Genomic DNA, 17,652 nt, shown 5'->3' with positions numbered 1-17,652 from the left:
GAAAAATGTTGATTTGACTAAATAGAGAAAAATCAAACAAGCACTAAGCTGAAAATTTCATCAAAATCGGATATAATTATAAAACAATAAAGTTATGACATTTTTAAAGGGGTGGTCCAGGCTGAAAATATTTATAGCTTAATACACAGAGTAGAACTCACTGAGCAAAGCGCTGAAAATTTCATCAAAATCGGATATAAGATAATAAAGTTATTTAAGTTTCAAGTTTAGCAATATATTGTGAAAACAGTCGTCATGAATATTCATTAGGCGAGCTGATGATGTCACATCTCCACTTTCCGTTTTCTTATGTTATTACATAAAATCATATTTTTTTCATTATTTCATACTTGTGTGAATAAAATGTCTCACTTATAATGAAATAAGTTGCAGCAATAAATATCTAATGGACTGAATCAGTTGTCAATCCAATTTTTCCAGTTCTTGGAGGAAAAAAATTGAATAAACCTAATTTCATATAATAAAATACAAAAGAAAAAGTGGAGACGTGACATCATCAGCCCACCTAATGAATATTCATGACGACTGTTTTTACAAAATATTACTAAACTTTAAAATTCAATAACATTGCTATTTGTTGTCCGATTTTGACGAAATTTTCGGCATTTTGCTCAGTGAATTCTACTCTATTTATTAAGCTTTAAATACTTTCAGCCTGGACCATTCCTTTAAGTTTCGCTCATTTTTACACAAAACAGTGATATGCACAACTTGGTGACATGCAAATGAGACAGTTGATGATGTCCATCACTCACTATTTCTTTTGTTTTTTATTGTTTGAATTTATACAATATTTCTGTTTTTTAGATTTTACAATAAGGACCAACTTGATTGAACCATATTGTAGTGAACAATGCTAATTGCAGATATTCAGGGAAGCATTAATCGTTGCTTCACACGACAACAGGGAGAAAATTAGAATATTTCATACTTCACATAATGAAATACAAGAGAAATAGTGAGTGAGTTTAAAGAGAAATGCCAGTAGTTGCAGTAACACTGATTTCATGAGAAAGTCTGTAAACCAGGCTTAATTGTCAGAATATTATCGGGATCTAGATCTGGTACAGTTACATAAACTGAACTTTGTGAAAATTGAAATCTAGGCTGAAAATGTTCACATGAAGATCACCAACACAGATACGTGGGACAGTGTATTGATATTGCTAGAATAAAGACCGACGGAAGTGACCGAATCCGCTCTTTTTTGCTTATTTCTCAGCAATTACACAATTTCTTCCAGAATCCTTTGGCACATATTTTTTATTCATACAAACAGACACTTGGGTGGTCATTTTATTAGATTCTGTAAAAAGTCAGTTTGAGATCGTTACCAAAACTGAATTTAGTTTAAGCTGATTCCGATGAAAGTTCTACAAAGATCTTGCCACTGATTCTCAATTTATAGAACCACTAATGTTTCTGGAATTTAAAGACTTTGATTATCTCAACAAAATTTCATTTAAAAAGGCAAAACGCCCCCCCCCCCCATCTTGAATTGATTTTTAATCAATTTCATCAACATGGCAAATAACATCTGGACAAACCTCAGAAAAGGGAAGATTTCTGAGATCTAAGCAACTTCCTCTTCCTGGATACCATGCAACATGGCTTAAATTATTTTGTATTCATGTCTGGCATTGTAGGGTCCAGCTTGAAACCTTTGGGGGTAGTAAAATATTTGAACTATGAAAAATATGGTGTCTTATACTTGAGAAAGACAGGGGTATGAATACTTATGAACATCAGAAAATTCAGAAAAGTCATCTCTATTATTATGAAAATGAGATAAAAATAAAATCAGCATGCTTTTGTAGATGTCTATTAGTACATAACTTATAAGCAAGTTATCCAAGTTCAGCTTTCATTTTATGAAAAATGCAAAAAACACATATTTTCCTAGGGGTATGAATACTTCTGAGCACAACTGTAACGCAATAAGGTTGTCAAAAAGTATTACTTAACATCCTGCTAGAGTTTCAGGTCACATGATCAAGGTCTAAGGTCATGTAAGGTCAATGAACTTTGGCCAAGTTGGGGGTTATATGTTGAATTACCATCATAACTTTGAAAGTTTATGGATCTGGTTCATGAAAATTTGACATAAGAGTAACCAAGTATCACTGAACATCTTGTGCGAGTTTCAGGTCACATGACCTTTTAAAGTTTATAGATGTATTGTATAAAATGTGGATTTAGGAGAAGTCAAGTATTGTTGACAAGTTTTAGGTCACATGATCAAGGTTAGATGTCAATGAACGTAGTATTGTAACACCTGATATATTTTTTTTATATCCTACTTTTGATAATTTATAACCAAAATCTATGCACTGAGCTTGCAAAGTCCGTTTACATGCGTTGAATTACCTACTTTTCTCCGAGCCACCACGCTCAGCAGAACGCAGATTAGTGCCTGAGCCAACGCATCATGGGACTTGCCCAGGAGAGAAAGCTCGCTGGCTGGTGCACCCGAGAGTTTAGCCAAATATCCAGTTTTCTGAAATGATGTCGGAATATTATTATAGCGAAAAATATATCGAGGTCTGATGTCACGCAACATCATGGTTGAAATATATTTGGTCACATGATGGTATCTGAACCAATCACTCTACAGGATTCAATCTATGTAGGATATAAAAGGAAATAGCTAAAGCAATAAATTGTTTGTAAGATAAAGTTTGCATAACAAAAATGTTTTAATCTTTGCCCCAGTTTTATAGGGGGAAAAACATAATAGAGCAAGTGTGTGCTCAAACTCCTATTGTCCAACACCTGCACTGACTTTGGTTATGTTGGTTGTATTTGTTGAATTACCATCATAACTCTATAGCCCAGGGGGGGGCCCATTTCCATTGACGAGTGGATACCATATGCGACCATGAGATCTCAAAAAGCACCCTAAACATGTGTTTTCCATATTCTGAAAGTGCACCCTTAACAAGTACTGGCGTGTGAAACCTTACCCTTAAGTGTGTGAAACAAAATGATACTATTGGCAAGTATTCCCTGAATTGAACCCCTAAACAAGTATAGCGATATTTCATTGTCATGGACGTCGGTCGTCGGGTTTTACCCTTACCTACATCATTCGGTTTAGTCAGGGCTCCACACTAACCCATTTTTTCTACTGGTCCATCCTATTCATGTCGGACCAGGAGATACCCAGTTTTGCAATTTGCTACTGGTCCGAACCTAAAATCTTCTGGTCCCCCAAAATAAAGAAAACATTAAAATAAGTCGTGGATTTATTTTTCTATCCTTTTTTTACCCCCCCCCCTAAAATGAAGGAATGAAGGACAAAAAGAAAGCAAGACAGAAATGAAGAAAGAAAGAATAAAAGGAAAGAAGGAAGGAAGAAAAAAAAAAAGGTGACGAAAGGATAGATGTGTAGGAAGGAAAAAAGGAAAGAACTAAACAAGGAAAGGAAGGAATAAAGAAAGAACAATTATAAGAAAGAAAGAAAGAAATAATAGAGGAATGAAGGAAAGAATTGAAGCAATAAAAAAGAAAGGGTAAAAGGAGAGATGGAAAGAAGGAAAAAAGAAAGAGAGGAAGGAAGGATTGAAAGAAGGAAGAAAGGAATTAAGGATGAAATGAAGGAAAGGTAAAATGATAGATAGATAGATAGATGGAAATGAATAAATAAAGGGAGGGAAAGAAGCAAGAAAGCTAGCAATATAAAAAAAGAAAAGGTAAAATAATAGATCATGAAAGGAAGAAAAAAAAAAGACCGAGAGACAAAGAAAGGAAAGAATGAAAGAAGAAAGAGAAAGAGAAAGGAAGCGATCAGTCAAAAAAAAGAAAGAAAGAAAAAGGTAAAAGGATAATAATAATAATAATATATGTATATTTACCCAGGGAAGCCGCTTCAGTTCCGAAAACTGTTCTCCCAGCGGGCCCTGCTATTATTATTACCCCTGCTTTAGCTAGGCTGCCTAGGCGCTCAAAGCATTCAAGGAATTTCTTCCTACCGGGTACCTATTCATCTCACCTGGGTTGAGTGCAGCAAAGTGTGAATAAATTTCTTGCTGAAGGAAATTACGCCATGGCTGGGATTCGAACCCACGACCCTCTGTTTCAAAGTCCGAAGACTAATCCACTGGGCCACAACGCTCCACAAATGATAGGTCAAAACATGGTTTCAGGAGCATGCAGTCAACGTTCTGGAGTGGCCAAGTTAAAGTCCTGACTTGAACCCAATCAAAAACCTTTGGAAAGAGCTCAAGGTGAAGGTCAACGCAAAGAAGCCGAGCAACCTGAAGGACTTGGAGAGGATTGCAAAGGAGAAATGGGCCGAAATCCCTGTAGAGACATGCAAGAACTTAGTAAAAAAAATTGTAGGAGACGTCTGGAGGCAGTCATTGCGGATAAAGGCTATTCAATTAATTATTAACTCGTGGTTCATGACAGGGGTATGAATACTTCTGGACATCAGAAAATCCAGGAAAGTTATCTATTCTTTTGATATGCAAATGAGGTAAAAATAAAAATGGCATGCTTTTGTAAATGATACGTAAATGTATTTGACTGATTTGTAACTGAGTCCATTTCTTCTCTTATTTTTCTTAACAATGCAAAAAAAATGTAATTTTCCAAGGGGTATGAATCCCTCTGAACACAACTGTACGTACGTTAAATGCCCTATCTTGAAAAAGACATCCTTTTTATGTGTTCTTTTGGTCAGCCATGGTATCCACTCGTTAATGTAAGTGGTATAGTAGTTCGAATCGATTTTCTTTCATAAAAATGTGAAAAAATTAACCTGATTTTGAAGGCCTGCCATTTCCTTATAAAGACAAGAAAAAATACTCTACCAACCTTATCAGTTCAGGAAAATTATAGTAAATGTAATAAAATGGGTTTTTTAAACAAAAAATTAGGAAGATATTGAAATTGAGGATTTTGAAATGCTATATAAAATCAACACTATATTTGCATAAAGTTTGGCTTATTATATTACCCATCAAAATGACTGGTAATTGGAAATCTCACCCACACTTGTTTGCAAATATGAAATAATATTGGTACACTGATAGTCAATGTAAATGATAAACATTCATAGCCTTACTAGATTTTAATGATTCCATTAGATTTTGGGATTTTAATATTGCAGACATTTTGGAGAGTGAGCAAGACGATGCTCACAAGCGTAGCTAACAAGATTGCTCGGCGACCTACCGCGATAGGGCTTTAATGGTGTGCTCCGCTGAGTTGGTAAATAGCCTCTAATAATGATAATTGTGATATCTTATTGAGCGCACACACCGTCCAGAAACGCTCATGGTGCTAGCTCAGCAGCAGTTCCTTTGGATATACAAGCAAGAGCAAATATAAAAGTATAAAAACGTGATCTTAACAATTACAACCGAGTACATAATTTCAAAAGCAGTTTTGCATCACCCACTGGAATTCCTAGCTAGATCCTGGTGAGGGCTGATGCCCTCCTACCTGCTGCTATGAGTACGTGAGGCATTCATGTTCTTTTGTTTATTCATACAATACCACATTGTTTACAGGCAGTCTTCAGAATTTTTCATGGTAATGGTAATGGTTTATTGAAAATTCCTTCACAGCCAAAGGCTGAATTGCTGAATATTTTACAACACACATACAAGAATATATGATAATCAATTGCATAATGACACAATGCTTAATAAACCAAAATATTCAAAAGAGAAAAAGAAGGAAAGTTTAGTCATTAACTTTATAAACTACTGCTAACCCTGATTGATAAAGAGTAAATTAGTTGTGGAAATCACTGACAAAACTCCACATGAAATGGCAGTGCTTAGCTGAAGTGGAGCTAAGCTTTGAGTGGTTGAAAGCATCTATACAATGCCATTATGTATTGGTTTTCACTTGCAGGCCTGATAGTGATGAAGCTCAAGCTTAGAGTCAAGGAGAGATTTTGAAACTTGTGTGGCTATAATTTCAGTTATCCGATTTCATTAAATGTGTTAAGATTCCCAAGCAACCTGTTATATCACCTTAATGCTAGAATAAAAATACATAGATGATAAAAAAAGTTGAATTTGTATAGTTAAAATCTCTTTTTCTTCTTGTAAGCGCTTTGGGCCATTCTGGGAAAAGCGCAGTATATAAATAATAATAAAAGTTCAAATATAGGTATGACCTTTTGAACCCATTTTATGACTGTCATGAAGTCTTGGTGGTAGTATGAATACCAGTATGATGTTGATACCAGATGGTCTTACTTTTACCGGTGGACCACCCACAGTAAAATTGTTCATTGTTGTAGCATATAATCTTATGTCGCCCCTGATGTTACTTATTTTATATATTATATTTTCTATTATGCATTATACCACTGCTAATCAAGAGTGTTCAAGTGGTATGTAGGAATTGGCGTATACTGGTGGTTGGGGAACGGTTGGTTGAGTCCGTCTGTTCCTAATCTTGAAGATCAGACTCCTGCATTCTCATACTCACTTGACACACTCATGAATGTTCATTAGTTTGCTCTTATAGTTTTAGTTGAACTCAAAATATTTATTACTTTATTTTTTCTTCATTCAGCAACAAGCAGCTGCCCAGAATGCTGCAGCAGCAGCAGGTTGTCAGGGAGGTATAACCCCTCAGCTACCATTTAATTACCCAACAACCAAAGCCACACAAGGAGGACAGAGAGTCTTTACTGGATTAGTCACTAAGCTTCATGATGCATTTGGCTTTATGGATGAAGATGCTTTCTTTCAAACAAAGTGAGTCAGGGAATAGGATGAATTAACACATTTCATACTGGAGCTGAATGATCAGTTTAAAATGTTTTGGGAATCAAGCAAACATGGATAATGCTTCCAATCAGAGCCATATGCTTTAGATGAACAATATTGTTCAAGTGGTAAGCAATGGCTAATCAGAGTTTCACTCACCCGCTTGCTTGAGCCACCATTTATTCATCTTACTGACCCCATTATGTGCCATCAGAAGAGTTCCTTGTGTTGTTTTAGTTTCTCAATTATTGCTTGTTTACTAAGGTTCATTTGTTTATCTTGATAGCCTATCTGTTGCTTAGCATTCAATGTCTGCCTTTATTTTGTTTTAGCATTCTGTTCATTCATGTGATTTTACTCTGATCAATGCATGTTGAAAAGCTTCTGAAGTCTGTTTTTAATGATATTCTGATTTTGCAGTACCTAACATGTATGTCATTGCATATTTATTCCTATCTGCAGTACCGCAAAAGGATCCATGCCCAAGATTGGCGAGCGTGTATTGGATGAAGCTACCAATAGTGCCAGCATGCCATTTACATGTAAATGGAATGCGACTCATATACAACTCTTGAATAGTCCTATGGAGCAACAGGTTGCTCAGGCGCCACCAACACAACAGCAGCAACACCATGCTACCATGAAGATTCAACAACTTAAGGTTGGTGGAAATTCCTAGCAGAAAATTACAAACAACTTAATGAAACTGCCATCTGCCTTGACAAAAGCTCTTATTGATATTTTGCATCACTCATAGCAAAAGAGGAACTGTGTGAAATTTAAAATTCAATTCGAATTAACTAAAAAATCCTCAAAATTTGACTTTAATAGTATAAACCAAGCATTTGTGCTTTAAAATGGTTCAAATTTATTTGATTTTCCCTTCTCACTGTCTCGTATCCTGCTTTGTTATCACAGCAAATGCAACAACAACAGTAACCAAGTTGCATTGAACGCGTTTCACAGCGATTTAAAATGTTAAAGGAAAGAAAAGTTAACTTTCTTACTAACAGAATTTCCATTGAGATTAAAGTCACTTTGCTATTCAGGCGACCTGCTGAATAAACATTGATATACATTGATCAATAGTATCAATATTTTCACCAAATCCTACTTGTCAAATATAAAATTCCGGACTAAATGATTTTTTTACCCATGCCAAACAAAGTTTGAAGGGGGTTTATTGGAATCAGTGTACGGTTTGTTGGTCGGTCTGTCCGTTGCAAATCTTTTTCATCAAACTTCTCAGTTTTAAGCCAATTTTCATGAAACATGGCACACATATTGGTGATAGGGTAAATATGTGCAAGAAATATTTTATGAGTGTCGGAAATCAAGTTGCCATGGTAAGAACATAACATATGGCCCAAATTATGTAATAATCTTGTGGTTTGTACTACTTTATCAGGTTTCAACCAATTTTTATGAAATTTGACTCACACATTGGTCTTGAGATGTGCAGGGCATATTTTTCCAAGTGTTAGAGATCGTGTTGCCATTGTAACAACATATTATATGTCCAAAAAAAATTCAGGCAAAGATCTTGTAATTTGAACACTTCATCTGTTTTTAAGTGATATTTAGCTCACACGTTGGTCTTGGGGTAACTCGGGCGAAGTTCATGCAGGCCCCACTCTACTTCACTATCGCTACACTACGCTCCACCTACACAAACTTCGGGACGGTGAACTCGATCGGATATTCTGAGTGATAAAGGTGGGATCAAAAAGGGGTTTATTGTAAAACTCAAAGAAAAAAAATATAATGAGTAAAAAAATAGCTTAATTTCTTACTCTTCACCTGTATTTCACTCCATGTCCAATCTCTGGATGTCCTAAAAATTGGTGATTTTAGGCCAGTATCTAATTCCTCACACATATTATTCACGGCCGATTTCAAAACATCGCATGTGATCGGGTGCAGGGCAAACAGCATAAATATTTATATTATATTGGATGGCTGAGAAAATACCAGAAATATTCTAAGAGTTTGGGAAAATATTCCACTGATTCTTGGAATATTTTCTTTGATCACACTATTTGATTCTCTTTTTTATTTAGTTTATTATGGATGTTGATTGTAAGATGTTAAGGGACTTTTGGCGACCTTATCTACAACATGTACCACTTTATTGCCAGTGATGTTACAATGCCCAGGTATCCATTCATAACAAATATGTATTCCTTTATGATGAAGTTGTGTCTGAAGCATCAACAATTCATTAATGAACTGCTCTTCGTTGTTGTTTTTTAAAGCTTCTAGTGCTTCACAGAATATAACTGCTCCTGTGAGTAATCCTGGTACCTGTATTTGGTTTTAAAACCAATATAATGATAGAATAATGGCAGCTAATTCTGCTCTGTATGAAAATGTGTTGTTGTGTTTGAAGCGTGGTATAAAAAATGCAGCAGCTGCCCTGCCCGTATCTGGAGACTTTGAGCCATCAGTAAACATATGGAGGTGGTTTGGCCACTTCTGATTAGTAAGTTATATACCTCTCTGTTTTTGGAGCAAGGGATTGTCTGCCTTGAAAATGTCACTGAGTTCATATGATACTGATTTGGTCTCATAATACCACTTGGGGATGGGTGTTGTTATGAATATGTTCTCAATATTGTATGATAAAATCGGTGGTAATACTAGCACTCTTTGACCAAAGAGTTCCCAAGTATTTTGATTCACTTGTATATTAACCCTTTGGGTGCGGGCCTGCAAATCTGGATACCTATCCTTGCGGTGGAGCCATTTTTGGTACATTGCTGGTGTTTGGTTCCGTGATGGTGTTTTCAGAATCAATTGGTAATTGCACCAAACTGATGTATTTTCAGGAATTTTAGTAAATGTGAAGATCAGACATTTTTCTATCTAGAAATAAAGGTTTCGCTTCTAAAATCAACAGAATAGTTAAGAAATTTACGAGGAAAAAGTTGTGTTATTTTGTAAAATCTTTGCTTTTTCCCCCAAGTCAAAAGGCACTGTGTACAAAATGCATAAGGGCAATCTGCACACGTGGACAGGTTTGGTTCGATCAGTACTGATTTGTTGTCTGCTCTAGTGCTTTTTTCCTTGCCTATTGTCACGCTACTCATGAATGGTCTCTTTACCTCCTTGTATGAAGATCATTTGCAAAGTGTATTTTACGACGATAATCCATTTTGGGTGAAATCACAGCATACCAAACACCTTTGTTTTCCAGAATGAATAATAAAGGTTATATATTCCCTCGCAAGTACAATAATGATTTAACACTGCGCAACGAAAGTCCGAAACTATTTTGTGATTTTTGGCTTCTGAACTTTAAGACGGTGGCCTCAATGTTTCGCTAAAAATTGCCTTTAGTATCTTATAAATTATAGTTTGTAATAAAAATAATGTTGTTAGTGAAGATTGCATACCAGTATTCGAGTTTTCCTGTTGCAATTCCAAAGAGTTAAGGGGGTAAATGTGACTCAAATAGTGGATCTGAATCATACCTCCCAACACACTCGTCATCTCGTTTTTTTATTTTCTATCTCCCGTTTTTTTATTTTCTATCTCCCTTTTCCCTCCAAAATAACCATGTTACTGATTACGGTACGTCACAATGAGAGAGAGTTAATTGTTTTTATCTAATGAAATTGTAGCATCTTTAAAATTATAACTGTTTTATTTTTTTATTTTTTTTTTTTCCATTTTTTAACCGTTCTCGTTTTTTTCACAACCGAAAACAAGTAATAAATTATGAAAGATTTATATCCCGTTTTGTCTCTATCTTCTTAATCATTCAATTATTGGTACAGAGGCGTTGGATTCGATAGGAGGCATAAGACCACCCTCCTCCATCCAGCAAACATATATACAAAAACGCAAAATCCATAGATTTGTTATTTTTGGGCAGGTTCACTCCCTCCGACATTCAGCTCAACCCCTCCATTATCGAAAATGCTCAGCAGCCCATTATTTATATATCTTTTTCAAATATTTTGGTGTTGATGCTCACCAGGGTAAGCCCCCAAAAGTATGTTTACCGTAAAGAAAAATATAATGTAATCCTGTCCTTTTTTTCTTCATATGGATCCTTTTCTACTATGCTATTTGCCAGAAAAACAAAAGACAAAAAAAAGAAAGAAACTGGCGAAAAAGTAGAATTTTTTTTTTTTTTAAATGGGGGGGGTGGTGTAAGATTGAGAGGGGTTTGTAGGGACCCTAACCCTAAAGCTGTTTTTTTTTAGGTAAATTATCATTCTACTTCCTCCATTTTTGTCGAGGAAACTTTTAGAATATTAATACTTTTAGCATTTGAACTGATTTTGCTTTCGTCAAAGTAAATATTCATGCAATAGCAAGAGCGCACATTATGGTTGACATTATACCTTTTTGGTCTATTTCCTCGTTTTTCCCCCTCTCCTCCTTTCTGTTGTTTTATCATTCTCCTATACTTCAGTTTTTTTTCCTCCCTGAACATGTGAATTACCACTCTTTTAACATTATGTGGTTCAGTCAAGTTGATCATTATTTTCAAATCTGTAAAAATTTGAATATTGTAGAATTCAAACAATAAAAAACAAAAGAATAGTGAGAGACAATGACTCTCTTATTTGCATACAATTTTTTTTTAGAATAGATGAAAAATAAGCGAAGCTTTAAAATGTCATAACTTTCTTATTTTACATCAAATTTTGATGAAATTCTCAGCATTATGCTTGTTTGATTTTTCTCTGGTTATTCAAATCAACATTTTTCTGGGGTAGACTTGACCTTCAAGAATGAAATGTTTCCAAATATGTGCGATCAATTGGGTAGTCAGATGCACTTGTGGTGCTATCACTGATATAAACAGAACAAAAGTATAGTTATAATTATACAATGCGTATTAAGCTTGTTGTACCTGAGCAAATGGGGGGGGGGGGGCTGAACATGACATTCATACCATTGCGCACATACCATCCATAATGTATTGTTAGATGGTTGTAATGATCGCAATATGATTCAATTCATTGCACTTAATGCAAACTTGTGCAATCCACGTAGGGCCTGCCAGCAAATTGCGCATTGTTGCTTCACATGAGATGCACGGTTGAACCTCAGAAAGATTGTATTGTATTTTGCTTTCAATATATAATGGATAAATGTATGAAAAAAGTATTGTTCCTATTTCCGCTAACTTCCAAGGTTTTGTACATAAATGCAATGTAGACTAAATACCTTGCATTAGGGCATGAGTTCTTTGCCAGTTGGTAAACCCCATATTGTTCCAAGGCAGGCACCCAAGACCATTTAGCCATGATATCAATATTGAGTAGGTAAGTGTTGTACAGGTATTCTTCCAAAAGTTGAAGTGTGCAGTATCAGACTAGAGGTGCCTCTTTTCTGACGGCGGCGGCGGTTTCAACATCTAATCTTAACTGACGATTAAATTTTTGAAATTACATCATACCTTAGAAAGCATATGGACCTAGTTCATGAAATTGTAAGGTTGATCAAATATAATTGAACATCCTGCCAAGTTTCAGGCCACATGACCAAGGTTAAAGGTCATTGAACTTTAGCCAAGTTGGGGGTATTTGTCCAATTGCCATCATAAATTTTAAAGTTTATGGATCTGATTCATAAAATTTGGATATAATACCCTTTTTACACAGGAGTTTCTTAGCCCCGGACTATCGCTAACCCCGTACTATCCTTAACCCAGTACTATTTTATTTCCTTTTCACACATGCCAAATTTTTATTGCTAACCCCGGATAAGGAATGCTTGCTTTTCACACACGAAACTCGCTAACCCCGGACTAGTGGTTTTTGTCGATCATTTGTAGTACAAGTACTTCACTCGTACACTTTTTACGCACGCTAAATCTCCTTAACCCCGTACTATAGGTGGGGCTAAATTGCCATTTAGCCCCAACTATATTACGGGGTTAAGCTTAGCCCACTTTCGTTTTACACTAGCAATCTTAACCCCGTACTATCGCTCTTAGCACCGCAATTGCTGGGATAACCCTGCTTTTTTGCAGGGCCAAATAATCCCGTACTAAAGGTGGGGTTAGCCCACTTTGCAAAAATGCTGTGTAAAAAGAAAGTGGGCTAAGCTTAACCCCGTACTATAGGTGGGGCTAAATGGCAATTTAGCCCCACCTATAGAAGGGGATTAAGGAAATTTTAGCCTGTGTAAAAAAGGTATAAGAGTAATAAAGTATCATGGAACATACTATGTGAGTTTCAGGTCACATGATCAAGGTCAAAGGTCATCTAGGGTCAATGAACTAAGACCGTGTTGAGGGAGTCAATATCGAAATCTTAACCTAAGGTTAAGTTTTTAAATATCATCATAACTTAAGAAGTATATGGATCTAGTTCATGAAACTTTGCCATGACTTTAATCAAATATTACTGAACATCCTGCCTGAGTTTCAAGTCACATGACCAATGTCAAAGGTCAATGGACTTTGGCCAAGTTGGGGGTATATGTTGAATTGCCATCATAACTTTTGAAGTTTATGGATCTGATTCATAAAACCTGGACATAAAAGTAATGAAGTTACACTGATCATCCTGTGCGAGTTTCAGGTCAATGACTAAGGTCATAGGTCATTAAGGTCAATGAACTTTGGCCATATTGGAGGTAATCATTAAATTGCTCACATAACTTTCAAAGTTAATGGATATAGTATATGAAGTTTGGACATTGGATAGTCAAGTGTCACTGACAAGTGTTAGGTCACATGATCAGGGTCAAATGTAATTACGGTCAATAAACGTAGTAGCCTATTGTATCATTATATGAATGGTGTTTTTTTTTTAATAATTATTTTATACATGTAGTAGTTTTCTAAGCCAGCACTGCTAAATGGTACAAAGAAATATGACCACATTAGTTGCATTGGCTAACAATTAAGTACATGATAGAGTTCAAAATTCTCCTCACTTTCAAGGCTCCAGGATAGTGACCTCCCTTATAGAACAATGTCCTGGTTTACGTCTTGGCTTATGCCCATCTGGAAGTGGTGTCACTCTTCATGTACCCATCACACACCTAGGGGATTCGTGTCTTTTCTTCTATTGCTCCATGCCTTTGGAACTCCCTCCCTTATTCACTTTGTGAAATTGACAGCATAGAACTTTTAAACTGTCTCTCAAAGCTCACTTATTTCAGTAGATGTGTAGTGATTAACTTATTGGATAAGCCTGCGCCTATGAATGTGTTTAAGTGATGTATGGCGCAATATAAATACTGTGGATCATCATCATCATAAATCCTGTAATGCAGGTGAGACTGCCAGAGGCGCTCCACTGGTTTATGTTATTGATTTCTAATAATCACCTTTGCCTCGTAAAATATTTGAAGCTGGATGTGGCAGACCGGGAAGAAACAGGTTTCTCATCAACTATTATGCAACATATTCACCACTTTCCGCCACATTGTCTGTGATTGGTCAATACTTACCACTTTTCCTAAGCCCGGTTTGGTTTCATACTGCAGTTCTGAGCACCATAGCTGGCTCAACCTGCTTGCTCGCAGGGCCAGATAGTATCGTACTATTAACTATGCTAGCCCACTAAAACATAGTGTGAAACCGAAGTGACTACATGTAGGTTTAAAAACTGATAACCTTAAAATGGGTATGAGAGTACCAATATTCTTTGTCATTGTTATGGTTTGGAGGTAAAACTTCTAAAAAAATTTCTGGTATTTACAACAGGAATTCACCTATAGGACCTTATATATACGAAAGGTTCTTGTACTTTGAAAATGATATGAGAGTAGAAATCATGGTTATAATAGTCATGTTTTGGAGGTAAAGCAGTCCTCTACTCCTTGTACTTTGTACTTCTACAGTGGTTTTAATCAAAGCTTGTTCAACAGCTGGATGAGGATTGGTGTTGCTATTCAGTCTATCAGCATTTCACCCCAAAAATTCACCAATGAGACCTATATGCCGACAGGTGACTGGGATGAAGCTTGAATATGTATGAGTGTATACTTTCTTAATTCCTGAGACTTAAAATTTAAGCCTTAAGTGAGACTTGTAATTATTTTAAGTCGTAAAGACTTATTTTAGTGATGCTTTGATTTAAAATTTCTCGGAGGTTTCGCGAAAACAATTGATGTTTTAATTCTTTTGTAAAGACTTAAAACTTTAACCAATCATATCGCGATGAATTGGAATCACGTGACCAGAGCAAAACTGTCACCGCCATAATTTCTCTTTCATGGCTGCGTTCCCGGGCTGCGATGGAAGAATATTTGACCAAAAACGTTTCTGAGGACATTATTGCAAAATTAAAAGGTATGCTCGAAGTTATATTTGTATGTTGATGAATATGTTGATATTTATTTTATTGTGATTCGTCGTGGAACTTATTAGAATCTGTATTTTGGTGTAACCTATGACAGCGTGATGTTAAACTTAGTGTTAGAGACTCGGTACCGTACGGTACCTAACCCAGGGAGCTCCTGCCCGCGAAGCGGCTCCGTCCCGCTTTGCGGGCTGGAGCTCCCTGGCCTGGGTTAGACTCTACCGTACATCTAGATTAGACATGATACCGTATATTAATTTGTGTGTCCGGACGGGCTGTGTATCTGGGCAGTCAATTTTTAATAGTTCACAGGCAATGCCTTCTATAATTTTTAGAACAAAGTGTTAGAAAAATTTATAGAACAGTTACCGTATTGAAAACAGCACATACCGTACCATAGTTTTTGTTTAATCAAAGAAGGCAGTTTCATTTTTAATTTTATACTGTCCTAACACCCACCCACCATTCCTACATGATGAGCTAGTACTACGGCAGCCCGAACGCTTACTGTACTGGCATTCGTGCCAGCGTCCCGGCCGGCCGGCCCGGGTCTACACATGCATGTATTCGTGCAGTCTCCTTGGAATTGCACTCATTATGCTCACTTGGTCAAATATGTTGGAATTGGTGTGATTTTTTTTTGTGTGTGTGTACTAGTGTAGTGAAATCAGCAGACATCACTTGTTTGTCAGTGTTTTGGTGTCACTTCAGTCAGTGCATTAGTCTAGATCTATATGAAATGGTTGATCTAGATCTAATTAGTCTAGATTCTAGATCTAACGTTAGATCTTCATGTATGGTCTGAAGCCCCTTGTCTGCGCATATACGTGTAACTTCGCGATTCTAACATAAAGATGCAACAAACACCATCTTTAAATCATTTTTTGCAATATGTATATCACTGAAAAAATTACAAAAAATAGGCGAAAGAGAACTATTTTATTTTGTACTCGCATGCCCTGAAAATGCCACTTTCATGCAAAAAATCCCAAACTGCATGTAAATTGTAAAGTGAATGAGTGGGCAGACAAGGGTACCTTCCTCTTTTTTAGCGTTAAAGTTACATCCTCGCCTTTTCTGGTAAAAATCACATCATTCTTGTTCGCATTTTGATGAGATTTTTTGTAAATTCTACTTAAAGTTAGATCTATTTCTGACATGTAGAGTAAACTGCCCGAAATTCAACTGCGTACATGTAAGCTTTTCTGCAATATTTAAATGCGCTGTACCATTTACATGGTTGTCCATCACAGAGGTTCCGGCGCCTGTCAGTACTCCCCTTGCAGTCAAATGCAGGCCAGCGGGGACTTACATTTGACTTCGGCAGATACGGAGGGTTGGGGTTTTTATTTGTTTTCGCCAATACCATCACCCTCGGAGCTTAAGATAAAAGAAAATCTTGTCACAAACTGCAGATTTCTTTATTGTTTGCGCATTTTCTGTAACCATGTTTCTTAGCAGTATAAGCCTTTGCGTGCTTTGGAAATATGGTGCCTATTTTGCATTTATGAAACCAGAATAATCAAAATATGGCCTTTTAGGTGGATTTTGGGAGGTGATTAAGGGACTTGTGAGTGACATGTCTCTAGACTAGTGTGTAATGAAGTGATTTGTGTGTGTTGTGGAGCAGCATGACACATTGGTTAAATTAAAACAAACGTGGCATGCTGTTCTTTTTTACCTTACTATAATGATAAAATAACAACTTGAAATAATCATTTATTAGAATACTATATGAGGCACACAAGCCCAAACGTAAATGTTATTCATTAATGCCTTTTTTGTAAAGAAAGGAAGGGAGGTTTTTTATCTGTAATTTTAAAGGAAAAAAAGTAGTTAAACAAATTAATTACATTTATTCGTTTTAAATCTAAATACAGGAAGTGCTCTATTGTGAAGAAGGGTTCATCCAAACTTGTCTTAAAAACTCCAGAGTGTCACAGTAACAGGAGAAGAAAATGAGGAAACCAAAGAAGACCAGCAATGAAAAAGAAGATGAAGCAGGTATAGATGATGCACTATTGGAAGACACTGATGCAAAGGAAATGGTAAGCCCCTTAACAACAGGGTCAGTGGTGGGGTGAATATTCTTCCAAAACCTGCTTTATCACTTGATAATTTTACACTTTGCTATTAAAGATTTTGAAACCTAAGGAAATAGGATTGTGGAAGATTTTGATCTAATCACAAAAGCAATTTAAGAACATCAATTTTCTTGAAGAATATTCACCCTGGCCCAATGGAAATTCATTTTGCAGGATTCTTCTTTTTAAGAACCAAATCTCGTACTCGTAACTCAATTACTAAAGATGCAGCTGCAGAAAACCTAGTATTTTTACCAAGCATATGCTGACCCTAGGTACTTGGAAATCAATCAACTTTTTGTGTTTGATACCAATCATTACAATTTTGTATGGTAAATCTGATTCCCCTTCTAACTTATAAACCCCATGCTATCCATCAAACTGTAAGAATTAAGTTTTTATTATGCTTTAGTACCTTGTGATTCTGAGGATTATAAGTGCTTCTCTCCCGCCTATAGTTATGTTAGTTCATATCTATTTTGACTTTGTAGGTTGAATGTATGAAGTATGCCAGCCCAACCAAAGAAAACTTACCAA

The 17,652-nt window shown here is 36.1% G+C and overlaps 1 protein-coding gene across 1 annotated transcript in view; it reads left to right on the top strand.

Annotated features, from left to right (window-relative positions):
• LOC121405571 (cell division cycle and apoptosis regulator protein 1-like) overlaps positions 1–17,652 on the top strand; it is a 52,079-nt gene extending 34,427 nt beyond the window's left edge. The window contains exons 4-7 of the mRNA XM_041596498.1: positions 6,559–6,743; positions 7,218–7,416; positions 16,912–17,079; positions 17,607–17,652. Coding sequence (XP_041452432.1) covers positions 6,559–6,743; positions 7,218–7,416; positions 16,912–16,977 — 450 coding nt within the window. The 3' untranslated portion in view covers positions 16,978–17,079; positions 17,607–17,652. The remainder of the gene's footprint in view (positions 1–6,558; positions 6,744–7,217; positions 7,417–16,911; positions 17,080–17,606) is intronic.

Source organism: Lytechinus variegatus, chromosome 18 (assembly GCF_018143015.1).
Source record: "Lytechinus variegatus isolate NC3 chromosome 18, Lvar_3.0, whole genome shotgun sequence".
Lineage (NCBI taxonomy): Eukaryota > Metazoa > Echinodermata > Echinoidea > Temnopleuroida > Toxopneustidae > Lytechinus > Lytechinus variegatus.
This window is presented reverse-complemented; position numbering and strand designations above follow the sequence as displayed.